General features: G+C 43.8%; 2 protein-coding genes across 3 annotated transcripts in view; both read right to left on the reverse strand.

Moving 5' to 3' along the window:
* Positions 1–4544, reverse strand: part of CKMT2 (creatine kinase, mitochondrial 2) — a 28121-nt gene extending 23577 nt beyond the window's left edge. The window contains exon 1 of the mRNA XM_032629060.1: positions 4485–4544. The gene's annotated coding sequence lies outside the window, so the exon portion shown is untranslated. The remainder of the gene's footprint in view (positions 1–4484) is intronic.
* A 2780-nt stretch (positions 4545–7324) lies between these two features.
* Positions 7325–25799, reverse strand: part of RASGRF2 (Ras protein specific guanine nucleotide releasing factor 2) — a 240941-nt gene continuing 222466 nt past the window's right edge. For both annotated transcript variants that reach the window (XM_032628373.1, XM_032628372.1), the window contains exons 22-27: positions 24990–25074; positions 22063–22260; positions 17419–17498; positions 15672–15789; positions 15036–15104; positions 7325–11968 (exon numbers count right to left, since the gene is read on the reverse strand). In XM_032628373.1, coding sequence (XP_032484264.1) covers positions 11876–11968; positions 15036–15104; positions 15672–15789; positions 17419–17498; positions 22063–22260; positions 24990–25074 — 643 coding nt within the window. In that variant the 3' untranslated portion in view covers positions 7325–11875. The remainder of the gene's footprint in view (positions 11969–15035; positions 15105–15671; positions 15790–17418; positions 17499–22062; positions 22261–24989; positions 25075–25799) is intronic.

The raw sequence follows: 25799 nt of genomic DNA on the forward strand, positions 1-25799 counted from the left end.
TACTAAAGATGATTCTTCAAACTGCAAAAAGCATTACTTCAGAGCAACAGACTTGGAGTAGGCAGATTATTAATTTTCTCTTAATAGAATTCTGTATTGCATCACTCATAAAAATCAACATGGGTTGCCTTTATGATCAAAAGTAAATAAATTAAAAGCTAAAAAAATCAACTGTGAAGTGTGCTAAAAATCCAGATTTCCAGGCTCCATCTTTTGAATGAGTGGCAAGAATGGGACCGTCACAGGTATGTTGTATAAACTGCACAGGAAATTCCCAAGCCCTGCTAGGTCTGGGAAGCCCATGAATCGCCTACCTGAGCCTCAGCAACTCCTTCTCTATAATGGGTTTGATGAGACCTCTCCCTGAGCTGTTGTGAGGACTAAGTGACAGGCCACAGTAGGCACTGAATAAATGTGAGTCCCTTCCCCCTAGTGACCCTAAGCCTATGGGACAGCTATCACTCTCTCCCCACAGCCACCCCTGGTCATCCCAGACTGGTCTGCCCCTTCCCTGAATGTTGATTTTAGTTTACATTTTTAGCATTTAAAGTGTTTCATCTAATTGTTCTATTTTGTAATCTGAGGACGAGACTTGATTCCAGAAGGAGCCCATCATATACTTTCCGATCCACTGCTCATCCTCTGAAAACCAGCATCAGGGTTCGCAAAATGGATTTACTCAGTTGGGCTCCCAAGTTCTTCCAGACTCTGACCTTTTACCCGGCCTTTCCTTCCACCTGGAATGTCCTTTCCATCCCTACATGCCCAGTCAACCTTACTGTCTTTTTTTCTTTTTAACTATCATTTACTAAACTCCTAGCATGAGCCATGCATCCTGCAAGAGGTCCTTACAAACACTGTTTTCAGTCTTTGAAACAATCCTTCCAAGTAGGCATTATTTTGTAGATGGGGAAAACAGAGAGGTGAAGGGACCTGCCCCAGGTCTTGGGGTCAGCACCTTGATAAAGCTGGCATTTGAACCTAGGCTTGTCTTTGGCCCCGGATGCAGGCTCCTTGCAGACCACAGCACCTCACAGGTAGCCCTGCACAGACCAGCAATTGGAGAGAAACCACCTTTGTGGTTTAGGACCTGGGATTGACACAGATCCCTCCATTCAGGCTCCCAAGACCGCAGACATGCACTTACCACAGCAGCTTCTAGACACAGGATCATCACCTCGGGGCATGTGACTCCCCCAGAGTCCCAGATGTTATAAGCCTGCTCTCTTTCCTGTCCTCAGGCTTCTGCTGAAGTGCCCAGATCCCAGGTGCTCCTTCACCCTCTCCACTCTGACGCCAGGTGACCAAAGCGCCTGCCAGCCATGCAGGGGCTGCTGCGCCAGCCTGCCTTTCTCTTGAGGAGACGGGGCATGGACTTTTCTTCTCTCTCCTCCCCTCCTCTCTCCTCTCTCCTCCAGAAGTAGGGCTTGCAGGGGTGAGGAGGGAGGTAGTCTCTAGCCCTCACCCCATAGAAGCTGTCTGCCTCAGCTTCCCTAACTTGGAATACCTCATGACTCTTGATTTGAAAAGCACTGTTTACAGCAATAGGGCTACAATCTGGCAGAACTGCTGGGCTCCAAGCCAGGGAGATTTCAGTACGGGTTGCAAGATCACAGCCAAAAGCAACAGTGTTGTGGTATTCCTACACTTGCCCTCTCCACTAAAAAACAAGAACCACCACGTTAAGCCCCTTTGTCACTGTGCCCAAGAGCTCTATATCTCTGTCTCAGGCAGGCATACTGGGAGTCTGGGTCCTGGTTTAAGGGTTTTGTCTGGTTCTGTGACATCCTAAGATGTGGAGGCCTTAGGTTCTGTCATGGCCTCAATTCTGAGCCTCCTGGTCGTCCTGAGTATCCTGGATGGAGATGCCATAGGTACCATTCTGCTGACTCAGAGTTATTTTTGGTCCAGCTGTAAATGGCATCCATGTGTTTGAGCTCCTTGGAGGGCAAAGGAAGACCGGGGGAGGACCACGTGTCAGCTTTCCCTCCAGAGAGCGTCACCCCAAAACAGAAGATGTCCTTGGGGTTGGACCAGCTCCACAGAACACTCTGAACAAATTCTTATGATGCCATTCGTGGCCAGCAGAGAATGGCTTTCCTTCCCAGTTCTAAGGGAGCAAAGAGTTCAAGTTACTTCACCACCACCGGCTATACTGGTACCCTAAAAGGCACCCTTGGGCATTCCTGTTCCACTCAACAAGTAGAAAGTCATAAGCAGAGGGCTTTATGGTCCTTCCCTGTAAAACAGGTCTTTCCTAGGCCTCCTGGTGATGAAGACATACAACCATCACCGGGTTTGCCTCTCAAGGATAAGTTGTTTTCAAGAAAGTAGGAAACTAGGAACCATCTAGTCCTTTGAAATCCCTGCCCAAGGAAAGGAGCCCTTGTGGCTTCCCAGGCAGGAATGGGTGTGACCTCCAGCAGTCACCTTCAGACAGGCTCCCTGTGGGATTCCTGGCTCAGGGGCAGGAACTCCCAGAATGCTGACGCACGGTCCCACGTGATTCCCTCTGGGAAGACAAATGGCTCCTTCTCTAAGGTGTGGCAGAGATGGAGACCCAGTGCCTCTGAGCCAGGGGCAAAGTGTGTCTCAGAAGCAATCCTCCTCTTGCCTCTGAACACCCAGGACTCTCCATTCCTTATCTCACCCTCACCCCACATTTCCTGTACTTGCCTCATCCACCCCTTTAGGAAAACTGACCTGGCCTCTGGCCCACTGTCTAAGGCTAAGATTTGGTCATGATGCTGGCAGAGCTAATTACTGATTGGCCCAGTAGCTAGACCTGATTTAAACTGGTTAATGTTATTGCTAGAGATTGATTTTTGAAATCACTTACCCATTAATAATTAGCTAAGGAACTGTTTTCCCCCCACTGGAGGTAAAAATGCTATAGAATTGACCTACATGTGTTCCATCTCTGGCAAAGGACTGTTCATTGCTTGCTTGCTTGGCTTACTGTCAGCCCTGTTCCTGTCCCTTGAGTGGGTGACATGGGTGCATGTGACGCTCGTGCCCTTTGCTGGAACAGTGCCTTAACCCACAGAAGGGTTAGCTCTAAAGGCTGGGGTTTTGGAAAAGGTGCCTACAAAAGCAGAAGATGAAGTGGAGTGCTCACACAGCCTAATAACGCCCAGATATCCTGTAAGAGCCTGCTTGGGAGGCTCAAGAAGCCCCTTTGCCAAGTCCTGGTGGTGGTCATGTTCTTCTCCATGAGCACAGAGAGAACAGACCAAGGACACTAGCTCAGAAACAGAGGAAGCATGATTGCTGCAGATAGGAAAAGTGGCACTTCTGGAAACAGCCCACCAGGTGAACTAGCGTAGCCTTGTCATGAGGCCATTAACTGCCACCTCTGGTGATTTCACCTGACCCTGTGTGGGTCAGAGACAGGGCAAGGCTCAAGGGAAGGTCTAAAGGGCAGCGCGGAGGAGGGCCGAAGGGTTTTGCCTTGTTCTGGTGAATGTCACTCTCCACACCCAGCAGAGTATTCGAAGGCAGAGATGTCACCCGCTCAAGGGACAGGAACAGGGCTGACAGTAAGCCAAGCAAGCAAGCAAAGAACAGTCCTTTGCCAGAGATGAAACACATGTAGGTCAATTCTACAGTATCTTTACCTCCAGTGGGGGGAAAACAGTTCCTTGGTTCATTATTAATGGGTTAGTGATTTCAAAAATCAATCTCAAAATGCTAATAAAAGGGAAAAAAAATCAATCTCTAGGGGCTTCCCTGGTGGCGCAGTGATTGAGAGTCCGCCTGCCGATGCAGGGGACACCAGTTTGTGCCCCGGTCCGGGAAGATCCCACTGTGCCGTGGAGCGGCTGGGCCCGTGAGCCATGGCCGCTGAGCCTGCGCGTCCAGAGCCTGTGCTCCGCAACGGGAGAGGCCACAACAGTGAAAGGGCTGCGTACCGCAAAAAAAAAAAAAAATCTATCTCTAGCAATAACATTAACCAATTTAAATCAGGTCTAGCTACTGGCCCAATCAGTAATTAGCTCCTTTCCAGGGCTCCAGAATGTTCATTTTTAAGTTAGCTTACCCCAAGTCACTGATTTGCACCTCTTTTGATGCTGCTGAGGGAAACCATTCTCAAAACTAATGAACTAGTTTCTACAAATTACAAGGGAAAGGAAGTTGAAGGCTAAAGTTCCCAATTCAGTGGCATTTAGATTTTTTTTTTTCCATCAAGAAAAAGTCCTGATTCACTATGAAAAACAGGCACCGCAAGCAGGGTGCTGACACGGTTCCAGCACCTCGAGCGCAGCTGTTCCACGGAATGGCCACCTGCGCCTGGGTGCAGGATGGCTCAGCCAAGGACAGACGCTCTGCCGGCTTCTTTAGAGAGTTACCATGAAGTCTTCACACAGGAGCAGTGCCCAGGTTCCGGCCTACAGCCCTGGGTCCACTGCTCACAAGGCCCCACCCTGGCTCTAGCAGTAACCCCACTTTTGAGGAATAAAGCCGAGTTTCACAGCCTCACTGACCTTGGAGCCGGGAGTCTCCCACGTCCTGCCTCTCGCGAACAGCCCGGGGCTGTAAGGAGAGGGGCGGCGGCCCGGCCTTGAAAGGGCTCCCGGGAGGGGCGGGGCCGGGAGGGGCAGGGCGGGGCCCGTCTCGGCCAATCCCGTCTGAGGCCTCGGGACGCACTTGGTCCCCGAGCCTTGCCCTTGAAGGCTGGACCCCGACTCTTCCGCCGTTTTCTAGCATCTGCCCTTTCTCTGAAACGTTTCCCTCCCCTAAATCCGCTGCTGGAGGCTGCCTCTCCCCGAACTCTGCGAGGGCTTCCTAGGCCCGCAGCCCAGCTGACTGGCTGCCCAGGCCTGCCGGCCCAGGCCTGCCGGCCCCGGCCTCGGGGTGGAAGGACCGTCTGGAAACTGCTGCACCTGTTAGGGAATTTGTACCTATCTTCCTTCAAGAGCCCATCCCTGGGGCCCCGGTTAGCTGTGGAGGATGGTCCCTTCTTCCCAGGGCCCTCCCCTTTTCCCTATCCCCTCTCCCCTCTCCCCTCTCCCCTCCAAGCTAAGGAAGACTTGTAAAGCCCCCTCTCTCCAGTTTTTAATCATGCTCTGAACCAGGGACCAGGACATCTCCTTCCAGCTCGTTGTCTGGGGCCTGGATTCAGGGACAATCACCTGTCTCTTCTAGATCAGGCCATCTGAAGTAGATTGCTAGACAATCTCACTTTATATCCACACCAGCTTAATTTACTACCCAGAAGGTCCTGCAGGCCATCGCCCTGCTTAAAAATAGCCCTCCTTGGAACATACACCACAAACCAGAAAGGTTGACTGTAAATAGCAATGACCTCCCAGGACCTTGGACTGCAGCCCTGTATTTCAGAGGGAGCTGCCCAGGCCTCTGGTGATGGTCACGTACCCAGCTTCTATGGCCACGTGCACATCACCAGCTGATTCCTTTCCCTTCCTTCTCAGGACCCAATCCATGTACAGAGGGGATGATGGAGCCCAGGAATAACCTCCCACCTAGAGGGGTTCTCTTTCAGAGTCTCCACCTCTTTTAAATATGACCCAAAGCAAAAAACAAATATTTTACCTTTGCATGGGGGTACTGACTGGGAGAGTGCATGAGAGGGCCTTCTGGGGTTGGAAAGTTTCCTGATTTGGGAGCGGTTGTATGGGGGTACACACATGGAAAAATTCCTCAAGCTGTACACTTAAGATTCTAGCACTTTACTGTGTATTGGTCTTACCTCAGTTAATATATATGCCATCATTATAACCTAGCTTACAATGAATTGAAATTTTTACAAAGTGATACCCTTTCTGCATATGATATACTCAGATATCTTCTAGGCTCTCCTACGTTCTTTCATTAAACAATTGCAGATTGGGACCAACCAAACTGTTCCTCTAAAGAGTTAAGAGTTCCCAGTGTGCACGTTCTGTCCTAATGGACCATGGTCCCTCCGGCTCCCCTGGCAGAACAGACAGCAAGCTAGAGGTCCGTGGGGCTCACCAGCTGCTGTTTCGCTGTTTCATGGCAGTTCAGGCATCAGATGAGATAAATCCAGTGAGCCTGAAATAGCCTAGATCCCAGATCCAGAGAACGGCGAGGCTTTTGAAGAGCATGGAGGTGTAGAATTTAAAGGATGGCAGTTGCCATCTTTCTTTTTTCCCAATTCCTTACTAATGGACATTTAGCCTCCCCCCACCTCCCACACCTTACCTCAACCCCTCATCTTTTACAGTGTAACTTTACATAAGTTAGTAAGTAAGGTCAGAAGAGAAGTTGGGATCTTATTAAGAAAAGGGGTGTGGTATCTTCTTTTGGGGGCCTAGTCATCCTCACGCTTACGATAAATGTGGTGTGATGGGATGGCAGCCTCCACAGGTGACTCAACAGAAATTCCAGATTTCCAAAAATCCTTCAGATGTGATCTCTGTCATATGACACGTACTCCTTTCTTATCATTGCCAACTCCCTTCAGAGGGTGAAGGCTCTTTCCACACCTAGTGGCCAGGGTGGCCATGTGGCTTGGTCTTGCCATAGGGACAGGAATAGAAGTGAAGTGTTTAACTGCCCTATCACTTGCTCTAAAGGAGATCTCCTGTCGTGGGCTTATTCTCTTTTCTGTTCCCGAATCCAGCTGGAGCCTGGATTTAGCAGGACACAGATTTGACCAGTAGGCAAGGGCGATGCCGTAAGGAATGACCAAGTAACAAGAGGAAAGGAACCTGGGTTCCTGAATCCCCACCAGGCTGATTGCTCATTTCAGAAATGGAAAAGGAAACCAATGGGACAGGAGAGACCTACATTCTTCCTTTCCTCAGTTCTCTCTCGTGCTCAACAGCTGTGTCATGTTTCCTTCAGCTCTAAATGTTAGGACAACTTCATCTACTTGAAAAAAGTTTAAGTATTTTCATATGTATTATTCCACGTAACTATTGCAGTAATTCTAGATGGCTCAGGGGCTCATCCAGGGTTGGAGCCAGTGACGGGTGGGCCAGGCCTCAGCACCTTTTCTCTCCACAGCCTGTTTGTCAGCTGCCATTAGGTGAACAGAGCTGTTTGGACAGTAATGAGTTCTGTGCCTGGAGGTGGTCAAACCTGGGTTGACGATGGCACAGGAAAGGCGTAAGCCCTGGAAAGACAGTGGAACTAGATGACCCTTAATATTTATTTGAGGTCCTCCAAATTCTCTAATATTTTGGTACCTGCAGCATGGCTTCCTCTAAACCTTTTCCCCCACCGAACTTCAGAAGCATAACAAAAGAATATCTGAAGGAGCCCATTGTGATGAAAGAGACAAGATAGAAAAATGCTAAAAGAATCAAATGAAGAGACTAAGGAGATTTTGGAGAATTCGAGAAAGGCAAAGTTTAATTTGCATACAGGCATAACCCACACCTCACCCGGCAAGTGTTAGGCCACAGCACAAACCCCTCTGGCGGAGTCACAAATGTCCATAGATTTGCAAAGCAACTGGACACAAACAATATAATTCTCAAAGTAACACATGGGTTTGTCCATCACACACACATACAAATCACAAAGAAATACACTTAAATCCTCTGCAGAAGAGAGATGAGGATGGTAATCAAGTTACCTCACATTTGGACAGCACTTTACGGTTTACAGTCTAATCCATTTTGCCCTCATGACAGCCCTGTGAGGTAGGCAGCACAGGAATCACTATTAACTCCATTTCACAGATGAAGAAACTGAGGATCAGAGAGGTTTCAGCACTGGCCTAAGGCTCTAGATGTACATCTGAGCCTAGGACTCAGGGCTAGGATGCCTAGTCCAGTGCTCTTTCACAACTGCCTTTCCATGGAAAACTCAACGGTGGTGTCAAAGACAGTGGTTCAACATCATTTATTGACGAACTATTATTTTTCTTGAGCAAGTGAGATCAAGTACAATCAAATCAACCCTAATATTAACGTCATGTGGTGTGGTAGCCAAGATGAATAATTTTCTGAATCATTCATGTGTTTATACCTACAACAAAATGGTTGTTTTCTACTTTAGCTCTGCCCTGCCTTAATTTTAAGTCACTGACAGACATGGAGAAATGACACTCTGATTAGATTTCATTGACTCAAGTCTTATTACCAGGATTCACACAGTGGTGTCTGTAATCAAGTCACTATTTAAAGCTACAATCTGTTGTCTTTCTGAAATGAAAATGAATCCTATTCACTTACTCCTTCCGGCTGTGGACATTAGCCAAGCTCTATCCTTTAGCCATAAATAATATGTTATCTTTTATACCATTTCAACTGCAGTAAAAATGATAAACTTCACAGGCTGGTTTTTAAAAAATCTTATAAAGTGAAGGGAAAGGTTTTTTTCTTCTTTTTTTCCCATCCAGGGGGAATAAAATAAAACTTTGAAAAGCTAAATAAAATCCTTTATTTTAAAATAAAAGTTAATTTTATTAGGAACAACCCCTCTATTGCATTACTCTTTTTAGTTAAGAATTTAAAAGTGGCCCAATCATTGCTGACCCATGGTCTTGTCTGTTATAGCACTGTGAGAAAAAAAAAGAGGGGCGGGTCCATCATCACCCACACTCCAAACTGGAACATAAGGGAGTTTTCTCTGCAAAGGTATTCAGTATCTGTACTGAAATTTAGCAAACAGTAGTGGGGACTTGGTGTCAAAGCCAGTTGAAAATACTGCAACAGTTGTTTAAAATTCCCTCTTTAAATTCCTTCAGAGAAACACTAAGGAAAAGCGACAACATTCTACTTCATTCCTAAATCTGTGTAATATATTGACTTATGTAAGAGATTTGTCCCTGTAGCAAAACCGGATGTTTTAGTTAATAACCAAAGGCATCTCCTAAAATCCCCAAGATAATTTCATTGACAGTACAAAATGTGGGTATTCATCTGAAAGCAAGAAACTGGATTTTACTTCTGATTTTCTGGGTTCATTTTGCAAGAATATGTGTTCCCTACTTGGCTGTTAGGGGCTGACCTCACATCTACTCATAGAAATGGGTCTCATATAATAGAATATAAGCAGACACAGCCAGGGGTGCACGCTCCAACAGTCACACAAAGCTTGCAAGGCAGAAGAGGATGGGTGCTTTAAACAATCAAAAAGAAACCACAAATTGCTCTTGGGGATTTTAAATGTGACCAAATTGAAAAATGCACTTTCCTCTCCCAGCTGGCCCCCAAATAGTGCAGGTCATCAAAAGCAACTCCCTTGGAGGTGGAGTTCTCTCTCTTGCAGCTCCAGCAAGGCTTCAGACTCTACGAAGCAGAAGGAGGGGTGTGTGACTCTCAATAAAATGCAAAAGGTCAGCATAGACTACTGACAGTGCCCAAAGTTGACCACTGGGGGGCGCTTCCAACATTCTGCAGGAAATAGGCCTGAAAGCTTTGGGTCACTAGTTGAGGAAAACCTGTATGCCAAAAGGGGAGAAGTATTTGGAAATTCCTCTAGTTCCTATTTTTCTCTAATAAGAATGGCTGCGGGCTTCCCTGGTGGCGCAGTGGTTGAGAGTCCGCCTGCCGACGCAGGCGGACACGGGTTTGTGCCCCGATCCGGGAAGATCCCACATGCCGCGGAGCGGCTGGGCCCGTGAGCCATGGCCGCTGAGTCTGCGCGTCCGGAGCCTGTGCTCCGCAACGGAAGAGGCCACAACAGTGAGAGGCCTGCGTACCGCAAAAAAAAAAAAAAAGAATGGCTGCATTGCCTCTGCAACATTTGGGTCAGAGAATTAAGGGTCCAGACTTCCAGGGACAGTGCCCACAGAACCACATCCTCCCTTCTGGAAGACTTTGGGGATTCTAAGGGCAGAGTCCGATGCATCAACCTTTCTGCATGTTGCTCTGCCTGAAACTACTATGTGTGTGGTCCTTTCACTGATTTGTCCTGATTTTAGTTCACCTTCAAAACTATGTTTTTGCACCAAGAAAGTTAACCTTTACTTTCTTATTCTTTTGCAAGACTTTGAGGTGCTTGGTGCAATTGACATATATTAGTTCAAACTCTGTTTCTGAACATTGAGAAACAAATTGTAAGTTATGCATTGTTAGGATCCAAACAACCCATGCTTCTTATCATGCATCAAGATGCATCAACCTCTTATTTGAAATTAAAGAGAAAAAACAAGCAACTTTTTTTTAAAAAAGAAAAATAAAGCATCCATAAGTCACCCTCCTTGGGTTTAGTGCTATCCTGTTGGCTAATATGAGCTATTGAAAATATTTTTGGAATGGTCTTCAAATATTATAAGTATTTTCTTTTACTTACTTGATATTTCACTATATAGTTATGTACAGACATGGCCCTTACCATGCAGGAAAAATGTACATTCTCCACCTCTGTGGGACATTATCAGTTCCCTGGGTCTTATGAGCCAGCAAGTTGAATTTATTAGTCAGCTGTCAGCTCTAACAACATAATTAAAGTGCAAAGAAAGAGAGAAAGCAGCCAGGTCAATTTTTTTTCATTGTCTGCATCAATATGCTTCATGCCTGCCAGATGCCATAGGCTCAGGTAACAATAACTCTATATCTTTTCTCTTCTTTGAAAGCAGAGGTCTCCCTGAGAAGAGAAGAGGGAGGTAAACATGAGATAGCCCTATTTCTTCAACAACCAACAATCCTGGGAGAAGCAAGGTTGCTTTCCCAGCCTAGGGTAGGAGGACTAACCCCTGCATTTGGTTTTCTGACACAAGGGCTGTTGAGTGGTTGGGTCCATTTCCCATATACTTACAATATTTTCACTCAGAAATGTCTCAAAATTTAAAGACTGAGGAAGAACCGTCTACCAACAGCACACGGAAGGGTGGGTTTTAAAAAGAAAATCCCACTAAACAGCTTTTTTTAAAAAAAAAATACAATCAACGTTCATAGTGAGGCTAAAAATGGTTTGTGTAAATCAGAATAGATTCCCACATTACCAATGGCGGGGGGCAGCGGGGTGGGGGGAGGGAAGAAAACAAGCACAGCAAGGTGCAGAGATGATTTTTAAGTGTATCTTTTCACTTAGCATTGAAACCCACTCTTCCCTGTAGCACTTTGTGGCCTTTTGTCATATTCCACAGTTTTGCCGGTGAGGTGCGTGGGCATCGTTTTGCAAAGCCTGCACCTGTCTCTCCAAGGGCATTGGCTTCCTGGTCTCCACAGCCTCAGGAAGAAGCCCCCCACTCCTCCACCTCGAGAGAGCCACTGGCTGGGCTCCGCAGGGGCACGGCTACTGAGTTTTTAATTATGGAAATGTTACGTACAAATCCACTTGACTTTCAACCTGTCTTCCCTGTCCTGTTGCCTAAAGACTGAAAGAGCAGTTTCAGAACATGCCATTCCTCCAATATAAATATTTATGATGCACTGAGGACCATGCACATGCTGAGGACTGAAATTGCTTATGTGTCGGCCCATCCCTACAGAGGCAGCCTCGGCTCTTCTGGAAGCCTGTAACAAAGGAAATGTAACAGAAGCAGTTAAACCCTAGGAGAAGACTGGGAGGTGCACCGGGCCAGTAAAGTGCTAGCGAAACATCACAAGCCTTTTCTATGGACCCTCGTCCCCGAGTTCTAATAGAATATGCAGCAGAGTTTCAAATTCCCCTTCTTACCTGCTTCATTAAAATGGCTACCAGCACCTCCCGTCTTATATTCCCTCATGCAAATGTGCCCTCAGCTTTTCCAAATATCAATCTCTTCACCTTCCCACCCAAGTCTGAAGCATCTGTCTTCCACTCCAACCAACTGGGCTTCCCTGGCTGGAGACAGAATTCCCGTTTGGTTCCATCATCTTGGGGGGACAAAGGAGACTGGCTTCGTCTCCATCACCCCCGTCCTCCCTGCACTGTGGGAGGCGTGGCATGCACAGTTCTGTCCCTTCTGCTTTCCACGAAAATTCCACCGACTCAGGGCAAGGCTGGATCGTCAAGCAGGGAGCCGAGGTTCAATTTTTAGAGACAGCTCATACAGTGTATCTTCATCTATGATGAGGGCTTTGTCAAGCAAGTACTGAGTGACCTGGAGAAAAAAGGGGAATCCCCACTTTGAGTTTTTTCACAACACCAGTACGTACATTTTCTGGATGGAACCCGACACAATTCAACGTTTTCTCCTAAGCATTGAAATACTTTAGGTAACTAAAAAAATTATGAATATATTCTTACTATAAAAAAAAAAAAATCACACATCTCTAGTCCTCTGTCAACTCCCACCCCCAGGCACTGCCCTCAAGAATTGCCACTGTTGGGCTTCCCTGGTGGCGCAGTGGTTGAGAGTCCGCCTGCCGATGCAGGGGACACGGGTTCGTGCCCCGGTCTGGGAGGATCCCACATGCCGCGGAGCGGCTGGGCCCGTGAGCCATGGCCGCTGAGCCTGCGCGTCCGGAGCCTGTCCTCCGCAACGGGAGAGGCCACAACAGTGAGAGGCCCGCGTAACGCATAAAAAAAAAAAAAAAAAAAAGAATTGCCACTGTTATCAGTTGGCCTGTATTCTCCCAGACATTTTTCTGTGTCTTTCTAGACATTACCATGCACTTAACAGAAATCAATTTTTCCCCTTATAAGTGGTATCAAAACGATACATTTTATTCTGCTTTTGTCAAACTAGAAGTCGTGGAGAGCTCCCCATGTCAGTACAAAGAGCTCTAACTGCTATGCACCATTAACAGTGTGACATATCAGAGTTTATTTAATGATCTCATATCGATGGGTGTTTGGTGGCTGTCAATGTTTCACTATGACACAAAGTTACAGTGAAGTCCTTGTTAGCATGTTTCCTAGTGCTAACATGTGAATGGTCCTCTAGACACTGGAAATGAAATGAAAGGAAAGGATATGGAGATGAACATGTTGGAACATGGGGTAGCTCCGTGAAAATATTTCTTTATTTTTACTGAGATATAACAGACATAAGTAAAATTAATAGCTTGATTAGTTTTGACAAATGTAAACACCCATGTAACTTACATATATAGCATGCTAGAGAATAACTCCATCAGCCCAGAAAGTTCCCTCATGCAGCTTCCCAATTGACCTGCTGCCAGAAGCAATCGCTGCTCAGATTTCTATCACCACATGTTCTGTCTGCTCTAGAACTTCACGTAAATGGAATCACACAGTATGTACTCTCTTGTGTCTGGCTTCTTTCACTCAGCATAATGTTTTGAGATTCATCTATATTGTAGTGTGTTTCAGTGGTTTGTCCTCTTCCATTGCTGAGTAGTGGGTCCAATGTATATTTCCACAATTTGTTTATCCATTCATCTATTTATGGACACCTGGGCTGTTTCCAATTTTTGGCTATTATTAAGAAATGCTATAAACATTTTATACAAGACTTTTAATGGGCATTTAATGGGAAGTTTTCACTTCCCTCTTGGATAAATACCTGGGTCATTAGGTAGATGCATATTTAACATTTCAAGAAACCTCCAAATGACACAGTTTTTCCAAGAGGTTGTACCGTGTTACTCTCACCAGCAGTGTATAAGAATTCCAGTTACGTGGTATATCAATTTTTAATTTTAAAACGTAATATAAAATGACCTCCAAAACGGTTGTACCTATAGTACATAAGAGCACCTGTTATCCCATACCCTAACTAATGTTTGCTGTTATCAATATTTTAAAAATTTGTCTTTCGATAGCTGATAATGATGCTTCATAATCTGCATTTTTTCTTATTAATGAAGTTGAACATTTTCCAAATATTTATTTGTTTCTTCTTCTGTGAGTTACCTGCTTATAGCTTTGTCAATTTTCCTATTGAGTTGTTTATGCTTTTCTTATAGATTTATAGGAATACTTTTATTCTGTCTCTTTGTTTTACATGTTACAAACATTGTCTCCTAGTCTACTGCTTGTATTTTGACTTTTGAAACAACTGCCCTTTGTCATATAGAAGTTTTAGATTTTGATTCAGCAAAAACTTTATCAAGCTTGTCTTTTACAGATTTTGCATTCTGTGTTTAGGGTCTTTCAAACCCAAAGGTCATGAAATTTTGTCCTATATTTTATTTAAATAATTTAATATTTTTTTAATATTTAAGTAGTGAATTCATCTGGAATTTATTTTTGTGAATGGTATAAGACAGAGAGCCAAAATTCCTATTCCATTTATACAACGGTCAGTTTCTTTCTGGCGCTTTCTTTAAACATTTCCTTTATCCCATATTAGATTTTCATATAGACAAAATCTGCATCTGGACTTTATCCTGCTCCATTGAGTTTGTATTCCTGTGCCAATATAGTCCTGTTTTATTCAGTACAGTTTTAGTGTCTGTATCTGGTAGGGTAAGCTCTCCCTTACTCTTCTTATTTTTCAAAAAGTCCTTATTTTTTTGGCCTATTAAAGCTTCCTTATGAGTTTCATAATAAGTATGTCAGGTTCCATGACTAATAGGGATAATTGGCTGTGAGTTATATGGGAATCTTCTGTCTCACCTTCTCAATTTTTCTGTAAAGCTAAGATGATTCTAAAAAATAACGTCTATTAAAAAATGAAAAGAAAAGAAGGAAAGAAGGGAGGGAAGGATGGAGGGAGGGAGGAAGGAAGGAACAAAAGTAAAGAAAGAAGAAAGAGGTAATAAAGGCCAGTTATGGTTGGGATGGAGCGAGGAAGGGGGTATAAGACGTGATATGAATCTTGAAAGATGAGTAGGGACCACATAATGCAAGACTTTTTGGACATATCAAGATTTTTTTCTTTCCTTATCCTAAGAGCAAAGGGAAGCCAATAAAGCAAACAACTTCCACTGTGTGTTTCAGAGAGTTCTATCTGGCTGTAAATTTGTAGAATGGATTTACGTTCTGTAGACCAGGTAACAGATATTGGTAGTTTGGACCAGGGGTGGTTCCAGCTTCACAAGAAATACAGGATGTAAAACAGATAGAATTTGATGATGAATTGATATTCATTTTGCTTTCTTTCTTGTTTTTCTCACTCAGAGTTACCAAAGGTTTGTCTGTTTTATTGGTCTTTTCTTTGAGTCAGCTTTTGGTATTATTGATCTCCTCTACTGCTGTTTCCAATGAATTAATTGCCACTTTTTTCTTCATTAAATTCTCTTACAACCACACAATATTACCTTTGGCTGATGGTCTATTCGATAGGAGGTCTGCTGGAACTGGCGTATCTCTCTGATGATGTGTGATATCTGACAGAGAAACAACAAGAGCAAAGCCTAAGTACTGCCCCTGTACTGCAGCACATTCTTCTGGGAGCCCGTCCCAGAGAAGTCAGTCCCCTCCTCCAGTGAGGTATCTGGAGCCCTGTCCCATCATGCTCCAGGCCCCAGGGCTTTCTTGTCCTTTAATGAGCCACACAAAATGTTAACAGCAAGGAAATACTGAATTCACCATCAGGGAAACAGCTGGCATGGGGCGGCCTCAGGTTCAGGAGTGGCAAGCCCTGGGTGCTAGTGTCCATGGGCTCCTTGCTTCTAACTTGGTGCTTAGAACCCAGCTGTCCAGCAAGAAGCCTCAGCACCTGTCTATCACTGGTCAGTCCTAGAAAGTCATCCCTGGAGCTTTATTCCCTACCCTCTTTGTCCAGACTGCAAGCTGAAATGGACCTGCGAAAATCCACCACCTCTCGAGGTGAAGAGGTGTCCACCACCTCTTCACCTCGAGCGTAAAAAGCAGTGACCTTCCATGACGTCGCCTCTTCTCTGTAAGCCACTGATGTAACTGAGACAGCCTGATTGTATGAAATTCTCACCTACCATTCTCATCTTGGAGAAATTGACGAGGCCTTCCTCAGTAAAGTTTGGTGTTCCTTCTTCAATAAATGCCAGGTCTGTCAGGTACATCCCCAGATAAGGAACAGCAGGGGGGTTACAACTGCAAGACCAAGAGGTACTGTTGTCATGCTCATCCCCACAAGTGTCCACTTACCTCCCGATTTAAAATAAATAGGAAGCAAATGTGCTGCTCCCACCCTGAAGAATAAAGTCTTTTCATTCCATTTTCAGAAGCACACTCACGATATACAGAGTTTTAAATATGCCTCACAATAGAATATGATACAAAATTACAGCCCATGCTTTACTATGTGTTTGAGACAATGGTATTTCAAACAACAGGATGTCTTACAGACAAATACTAACGTTTGCTAGCGAGACTTGCTTGCAGTATTTATCTGCATTGGCCACACTTCTCTGAGGGGTAAAAGCATGTAGGAAAACCCCATGCCCTCACCTCATTAAAGTGCAAACATTCCTTAAAGAAGTGGGTGGAAAAAAACATCAATGTAATTAGAGCTTGTAAAACTTGTTCTCTGTTTTAGTTAGTACTTAAATGTTTTAGAAGGTATAGACTTAATTAATATCACAACTACATGCTAAAGTGAGACCTTTGCTGTTTGGAAGGGGGATGAACTTGTTTTTCTCAAGATGTCTAGAGGCTGAGAATATGGCCTTTTGATCCAGAGTGAACTGGGTTTGAGTCCCTGCTTGACCACTTACTAAGTGATGCAGGGCAAACTCTCTGAACCGCAGTTGTCTGTAAAATGGAGACAATAAAACTTATCTCTTTAGTTTGCTGTGAGGCTTAAATTAGACACATCAAGCACTTCACATAGAGTCTGTCATTTAGCAAGTATTCAGTGAATAGTTCTTGTGCTATTGTTGTCACTGTTGTTACTATGAGTCTTTCTTTCTCTCAGGGCATCACAGGACAATATTTTCCAGAGTAAGGCAAGTGTGTGCAGTAGATGATAAGAAAACAAGTTGCAAGAGAATACGTTTTATTCTCTCTCTCTCTCTCTCTCTCTCTCTCTCTCTCTGTCTCTGTGCACGCGCGCGTGTGTGTGTGTGTGCGTGGGTCTGTAGAAAGAGAGAATGATCCAGCAATAAAAGGTCAAAAATACATAACAATAATCAATAGGCACTGGAATATTTAAATTAAAAAAATCACAGGAGGGCTTCCCTGGTGGCGCAGTGGTTGAGAGTCCGCCTGCCGATTCAGGGGACACAGGTTCGTGCCCCGGTCCGGGAAGATCCCACATGCCGCGGAGCGGCTGGGCCTGTGAGCCATGGCCGCTGAGCCTGCGCGTCCGGAAGCCTGTGCTCCACAACAGGAGAGGCCACAACAGTGAGAGGCCCGCATACCGCAAAAAAAAAAAAAAAAACAGGAAATCACTGTGTTTAGATTAAGAAATACCAAGTCAAGAAACTCTTCATAGTAAAAGAGTTTTATTTACTCTTTATGTGGTTTGATTTACTATGGTGATATTTTCTTCTTATTTGGAAAGCTCTGCATACCACGAGTATGTCCATAAGCTACTTACTTACTGTATCCACAGTATTCCAAATGAAAAGGGAAATCAGAAAAACACCTATGTGATGGAAGTTGTTCCCATTTGTTTTTCTTTTCAAGCCAAAGTAGGAGGTAAGTGACTATTTGTACACTATAAAAATTATATAAACATATTTGTGAATTATGAATAATTTAATATTAAGATAGACATACTTTTTAAGGGTTTCTCTGAGATTTTTAAATCTTCCTTCAGATGAAATAGTCTTCTGAAGCTTGTCCATTAGAGCCTTTGTCTAGAAAGAAACAAATAACTTAGTATGTCATGAAAATATTCCTGTGGTTTGGTAAGGTGGTAAGTTACCAAAAGATGCTCAGTTCTCTTCTACAGTGGCAGTTACTGATACCTTTGCCAGACTATTGTGATGTGATATGACTTTCAAAGTATAGAGGCGGGCATTATATTTAAATTTAATGTTTAAAAAAAGGAGGAAGAACACGTAAAGAAAAGTGACTACACTAATCATTGAGCCAAAAAGAGAGAAAATGTGTAGAAAAGAAAAACCGTAATGCACAAGAAACTTAGGAACTTAAAGAACTGAAAAGCACATGTTGAATAGGGAATCTTAAAGGAGAAGTCTTGTGTCAGGGAGTTTTCATGATGAATCTTTTCAACTGTTAATTTCCAAGTCATCAAAGCACATATTCTGTGCTTGGCTATGGACTGACCAATACCGACTCTGATGAAATGTGACATGTGTGTGACAGGATAATATGCTCTTTGTATCCAGTGCCTAATGGCTGGGGCCACCACCGTGTTAGAGGGAGGCAAAACCCAGCCATGACCAAGGGGTCAGTGTCCAGCTTTTGGATTCTGATATAGCTGTTTGAAGCCCACTTTAAAAATACTATTCCATAAAGACGCAGACGTAGAGAATGGACTTGAGGACATGGGGAGGGGGAAGGATAAGCTGGGGTGAAGTGAGAGAGTGGCATGGACATATATACACTACCAAATGTAAAATAGATAGTTAGTGGGAAGCAGCCACATAGCACAGGGAGATCAGCTCGGTGCTTTGTGACCACCCAGAGGGTGGGATAGGGAGGGTGGAAGGGAGACTTAGGAGGGAGGAGATATGGGAATATATGATTATGTATAGCTGATGCACTTTGTTATACACAGAAACTAACACAACATTGTAAAGCAATTACACTCCAATAAAGATGAACTAACACAACATTGTAAAGCAATTACACTCCAATAAAGATGTTAAAATTTTAAAATAAAAATAAATAAAATAAAAATACTATTCCAATACCCATTCATCATAAAATCTCTCAAAAACTAGGGAAGAGAAAGTAGCTTCCTCAATTTTATGAAAAGCATTTATAAAAAGCCTGCAGCTAACACCATCCTTAATGGTGAAAAACTGAAAGCTTTCCCCCCAAGATCAAGAACAAGGTAAGAATGTCCTCTCTTACTATCCTATTCAACACAGCATTGGAAAGTCTAGCCAGAGCAATAAGGCAAGAAAAGGAAATAAAGGCATATAAATTGGAAAGAAAGAAATAAGATTGTTCCTATTTACAAGTGACATAATTGTCTATGTAGAAAATTCCAAGGAAACTACAAAAAAGCTCCTAGGGCTAATAAGTGAGTTCAGCAAGATTATGGATACAAGACCAACACAAAAAAAATCAATTACATTTGTATATACTAACAATGAATGTGTGGAAACCAAAATTAAAACCACAAGAACATTTAAATATCTCCAAGGAAAATGAAATATTTAGGTATACATCTAACAAAACGTATACAGGACTTGTATGTTGAAGATTTCAAAATGCTGATTTAAGAAATCAAAGAAAACCTAAAGAAATTGTGAGAAATACTGTGTTTATGGACTGGAAGACTCAGTGTAGTAAAGATGTCAATTCTCCCTAAATTGATTGGTTTAATGGAATTCCAATGGACATCTCAGTAAAGTTTTTAAGACACAGTTTTTATCCTAAAATTTATATGGAAGTCCCAGCACTTAAGGTAGTTAAAATAATTTCAAAACAGAAGAATAAAGTGGAGGAATATAGAAAGAATTCTCAGATCTCAAAGGTAAAAAAACCAAACAATCTAATTAAAAAATGAGCTGAAGACATGATTAGGCATTTTGCTGAAGAGGATATAGAAATGCAAACAAGCACATGAAAAGATGTTTAACATTATTAGCCATTAGCAAGTGCAAATTAAAACAATGGTGAGATTTCAAAATGGCTAAAATTAAAAATAGTGATAACACCAAATGCTGACAAGAATGTGGAGCAGGCTTCCCTGGTGGCGCAGTGGTTAAGAATACGCCTGCCAATGCAGGAGATACGGGTTCGAGCTCTGGTCCGGGAAGATCCCACATGCCGCAGAGCAACTAAGCCCGTGAGCCACAACTACTGAGCCTGTGCCCTAGAGCCTTCGAGCCACAGCTACTGAAGCCCACATGCCTAGAGCCCATGCTCTGCAACAAGAGAAGCCACCGCAATGAGAACCCGCGCACAGCAGCGAAGACCCAATGCAGCCATAAATAAATAAATTTATATATAAAAAAAAAAGAATGTGGAGAAACTGGTTTACTCATACACTCCTAATAGGAATGTAAAACGGTACAGCCTCTCTAGAAAAGAGTGGAAGTTTCTTACAAAACTAAACACACAATTACCATACGACCCAGCAATCGCACTCTTAGGCATATCCCAGAGAAATGAAAACTTATAGTCACATAAAACATATTCATGAATGTTCATAGCAGCTTTATTTGTAATAGCTGAAACTGAAAACACCCAGATGTCCTTCAAGGGGTGAATGGTTAAATGAAATGTCATATCTACACCAGGAGGTACTGTTCAGCAATAAAAAGGAACTAAGAATTGATACATGTAACAACTTGAATGGATTTCAAAGGAATTATTCTGAGTTTAAAAAAAGGCAATCTCAAAATGTCATATACTGCATGATTCTATTTATACAACATTCTTGAAATGACAAAATTACAGAGATGGAAAACAGATCTGTGGTTGCCAGGAGTTAGGGAGGGAGGGGGGGAAGGTGGCTGGGGCTATAAAAGGGTGGCAGGAGGGATCTTAGTGATAGAACTGTTGTGTATCTTCACTCTGGTGGTGATTACATGCATCTATCCCTGTAATAAAGGCACACTAAACACACACACACACACACACACACACACACACAGATGAATACATGTAAAAGTAATGAAGTCTGTATAAGATTGGTGGATGGTACCAATGGTTAATTTTGTGGTTGTGATATTGTCTGTAGTTATGCGAGATGTTACCACTGGAGGACACTGGGTATAGGGTGGAAGGGATTTCTATTATTTCTTATAATTGCATATGGACCTACAGTGATCTCAACATTAAAAGTTTTTTAAAAACAGTTTTTATAAAAGCTGTGGCTTTTATCTGCAAGGTCCAGGCTTTATTCACAGAAGAATTTGCCATTTCTAGGGGCCAAACTTGGGATTCTTAGAGCATTCCATTTTTACTAAGGAATGGGGGGAAGGGATAAAAGATATGACTTAGGCTTGGCTTCTTGCTACATAGGGAGGAATTTAAAAGGCTCAGAGAGAGCAAAGAAAATAGAACAGAGAAAGAAGCAATGTCTCTGAGAGGGGCTTAAACCCTCAGAGGGGGCAACAGAAACCAGACAGCTTTGAGGAAGTGTCAGCAGAATATATGCGATTCTTCCTGCCTGAAACCCTTGAGGTGGGCGCCCTGAAGACACCCTTCACCAACTTTGGGTGGTCACAACAAGGCAGGCACAGTGGTCTGTGGAAGAAGGATATGCAGAGAGGGCCTGGCATAAACACTCCTAGCCTCTGGTGCCCACGGGACACGAGGAGCCTAGAAAGTTGCCCCAACACCCTTTGAGAGGGTCAAGTGAGTTATCTAGTAATGAAGAATTAGCCTGCCCACTAGGGATCAGCAAGGAGCACCACAGCCTGTAGTAGAGGTAATACGCACCCCATCTCAGAGAAGCAGCAGAGCCAGTGAGAGACGAATGGGAGGTGAGGTCAGCCAAGCTCCCTGCATGCAATAACCATGCCATGTTCCTGGCAGGGTAGGGTGACCATTTGAACACCAGGCACAGGCAACTCACAGCGGCTTGTACCCAATGACTAAACTGCCAAAGACTACAGCAGGAGGCCAGCGGGTGCACACAGCCTTCCACAAGCCCGGAAAAGCCCTCCCTAACACCCACTGACACACAGGGGGAAGAGCAGGGGGGAAATGGTGATGTCACTTGAATCCTGAAATTATCTGAAGGAAAAAATAAGCGTGAACAAGCTAAGTCCAATTAAAAGAAAATTAAGAAGTTATATTTCTTCACATTCAAGTCATTATGCCAAAACTTGACTACCTGAATGACAAAGAAGAGGTGAACATGGAGGCCCTCTCTCCCTGGTCTTTGGCCCTAAGGCATTTGTACCTTTACTTTGAGGGAGAAAGAATGGATCCACGGACATCACCGTGCTCACTTGGAATCAATGCGCCCTCCCTAAATGATTCAGGGAACACCTCCTGACTGTCAACCACATTGTCTGAAGTTGTCCCCAGATATGTTGTAATGAGTGTTTTGGTTTGTATTTTCTTTTCTAAATTAACCATTTAGAAACACATATGAGCAGAATCAATTAAGTGGTAAGAACACAGTAATTACCCATGTTGGCACCTTTCTTTGGCAACGGAGCTGCACATTTCAGCTAATTATTTCCTAATCAGTAATATTTGTCCTGGCTCTGGTCTCCCAGTCTCTCCTCCTCGCGGCAGCGGGAGGTGTCGCCCACTGATGCTCACCTGCTTGGACACCTTGGCCCAGGTTTTTTTCAGCCGGTAGATGGCACTTCTGTTTAAGGCTGAGGTGATCTCCAGCACGCCATTGTAGTTGTGCAGGCACCGGCAGATGTCCGCCACGGCCACCCACTTCTCAATAGCATTGGCTCGGGAGCTGACATCCGCATAATTCATGATCTGGGAGGCCACCAGGTTACTCATCTGAGACAATGGAAAAGCCAAGAGAGGCCAGCTAAGAGCCAAAGCAATTCATGCAGGCACGATACCTGAATTACCTACAGAAATGTCAGCAAAGCAGGTGTCAAGGGATGCGAGATCATGGTCCATTTAGATATCAACCTTCTGAAGAAACTAAAGTCTGTAATGATAACAATAACAACACACGAATGAACACCTGCTCATCCTGAGTGAAGAGAGGGGTTGTTTGGGATCAGCTTGTTGGGGGAAGAGGTGGTTTTGCTAATCAGTAATTTTGATGGAGGAGTCATTTCCAATAATTATTGAGAGAATGGCAGAGAACGAGCTAACCCCTGAGGAATGGAAACCTTTGCAGATCAGGGGTTTCACTTCTTGGGGCCTCTCCCAATGTTCCTTGGGTCCCAACGGTGTGGGGATATTCACTCTAGGAAGCCTCAGTTATCACAAAGAAAACACATTTCCTCCCAATCAAATCAAACTCTAACCTACCAACTCTCAAACCAGAAACACTTAGGTGCAGAAGAGAGAACATTTGCATCTTATCTTGCTGAATTTTTTTTCCACCAGCAGTTAAAGGGACCTATAGTTTCAAGGCTAAGCAGTGTAATTCTATTAGTTAAAGCCAAGAGAAAAAGAGGCAACTTAAGAAACTCAACACTCAGGATAGGGAAAGGAAAAGACTAGAACAGGATTGATTAGTAATAAAGGGAATCTGGGGTCCATAATCTTATATCCATACACTAAATCTGATGAGTACACCAATTCTTTGATAATTCCATAGGTATTTTAAATCTCACAGGGCCTCAGAACTATCATTGTGCATATTTATTAAAGAAATTATTTTGTACTGAGCACCTAGTAAGGACCATTCTTTTAGGTTGTGGGAACAGGAAAAATAAATAAATCAGTCTCCCTGACCTTAAGGCATTGAGCCTGGTTAGGTGGGAAGGTGAGGAGAGGCAGACAGAAACAAGTAAATACCACAAAGCGAAATGCAAAACTAGGGCTGAGTGGGGGGCGGAGCTTGAGAAATAGAGGCAGCATGGGGCAGGTGGAGGAGGAGGAGGAGAGAGATTGTGCCTGCACTGAACCCTGAAGCGTGAGGAGAAGCTAGCTACTGCTTCCCATCAAAGTAGAGGAGTGTCTGCAAAGGGACAGAGGGGGAAGGCATGGTGGCATGGAGGATCTGGCAGCTGTCTGAGGAGCACGGGGGTTGGTGAGAGACAAGGATGACAGGAGGCGGGGCTCCTGTAGGCCAGGTTGAGCGGCTGGGCTGTATTGTGAAGGTGAGAGGAAGCCACTGACAAAATTTCATCAAAGAGATAGAATTAGATGGGCCTCCGAGAGAAGTTATTTCCGTGACACTGTGTGAAGAAAGGGTTGGGTGTCAGTGAGATGGGGGTAGGGAGATAGTGAGTTAGGAGCTCCTGGAGAAAAGAATGAAAGGCCAAATCAAGATTATGGCAGTGGGAAGGGAGGGGAAAAGAAGAGTCTGAGATGTGTAGATTTAGGGTTCACTAACATGTTGAGGGGTGAGCGAGGTGGAGAAAGGAGAAGAAGCGGTCGAAGATGACCTCTAGATTCCGTGCTTGGTTGAGTGAGTGGCTGGTGGGGCCATTACCCAAGACCAAGGACAGAGAATAAGATGAAGAAGCAGGCTTGGTGGGTCTGGGAGGAACTCTGATGATGAGTTCCATCTGCAATCTGGACACAGTGCAAGTGGCCACCCAAGTAGAGACATGTGGGTATGGAGCCTGGGACTGAACCTCTGATTTGAGTGTCTACTTCATCCCAACTGTATGTACAGCACAGGCAAAAAAGAAAACAAAATAGGTTTAGTGTGTACAGAAGGGGCTCTGCTTCTCAAAGAGTGGCCCAGACAGGTCATGTGTCCTGTCCTTTAGGAAGCAGTGACATTTGATGCTTGCTATGTAATAACACCTATTCCACATGTACCCTCAGCAAAGCACTGTCTTGGGAATTTGCACTGTTGTTTTGTATTTTGATTCTGGATGACATTAATTTACCTACAGGTTTCCTGGTAGTCTTTTTTTTTTTTTTTTTTAAAACATCATCTTTAGTAGAATTGAAAAGGGAGCCTTCCCTTTGCCGGGATAGGCCTGAAGACATTCCAACACCTGTGGCTCTTCCACAGGACTAAGACCAGTAGGACAGCACCAATAGGGAGGAGGAGGGTATAAAAGCAACTCCATCTTAACTGCTGCAGAAGAGCAGAGGGGGAGATGGACCGACAGCTGGTTACCTCTGCACGCAGTCTCAGCATCACTGTAGTTACGCTCAGAGAGGTTCCAGTACACCCTGGAGTGTACTGGGACTGAATATTCAGTAATAATGAGGAGGAGCTGTAGCAACCCAGCCTTAGCATCACCAGTACCACCAGGGGCCAGTGACACAGTGCCGTTAGAACCAGTCAATCTACAACCATGAAGTAATCATGATCATGATAAAAATAATAGCAGCTACCTATGCATCACTGAGCACTTACCAGACTTGTGTACCATCAAATGTGAACTGGAAGGTAACTGGAAGTTATCACATCGCTGTGAACTCTTAGAGGATATTTAAGCTTTTTTTTTTTTTTTAACATTCCAGCAGTTTTGTTTAAAAAGTGGGTGGAAGACTTCTTTTAATTTAGAGAAGGCATCTCAAGACCCTGATACTCATCTTCCTATAACACTCCCACCCAAGGTTTTATTTTTATGGTTACTCACATCATTGAAATGTTGGCTGGTTTTCATAATGTAAGGTGTTCTTTCATTTTTATCCAGCTTCATCCACCCCTGCCCAAGAAATTCTCTGAAAATTCAAAACAAAACACAAAATCAATTAAGTTTTTTAAGGGTGCCTATGATCCTGAATAATTATTATGAATATTATATACATTAAGCTTGACATTGCCCAACCCTGCTGCTCCATCTCAAATGAATTTTAGCTCAATTCTACCATTTCACCACTTGATGCCAAAAAGAAAAAGATTCTTCAGTTTCAGCTTTCTCTTATAAATGTTTGGAACCGGGTCCCTATTAGGATCATTATAAAGGCTTCTCTGAAATTGGAAAACAATGACAAGAGGAATAAAGAGCTTAAGTGCTAACTCAGAAACTAAGACCATTTTCCCTGGATCAGCTTGAAAAAATCTTAAGCCTTAGCAGAAGGCTTGAAAAATCCATCACTACCAAAAATGTTAATCAAGAACAGCATGTTTTCCTCCACTTTGCTCTGACAGTCTCCAGGAGAATGTCAATTCCATGGGCAGGGACTTTCCTTTGTTCGCCCCAGAGTCCAGAACAGTACACATGGTAAGGGCCGAATGAACAAATGCTGGTGTTAGCACTTTGCAGCCCGTTCATGTGACGAAGGCAGTTACGGTGGTGGGAGCTCAGCCTGGAGGAAGGTCTGTCTTCTGAATAACATCCTGCTCCTTCATTTCACTCATGAGTGGGTCACTGGATCACAGCAAGCGAGGGACAATCAAGCTGGAGCATACAGGAATTATTTTGTCAAGGCATTACCAAAATTAA

The sequence above is a fragment of the Phocoena sinus genome, chromosome 3 (genome assembly GCF_008692025.1).
Source record: "Phocoena sinus isolate mPhoSin1 chromosome 3, mPhoSin1.pri, whole genome shotgun sequence".
NCBI classification, from domain to species: Eukaryota; Metazoa; Chordata; class Mammalia; order Artiodactyla; family Phocoenidae; genus Phocoena; species Phocoena sinus.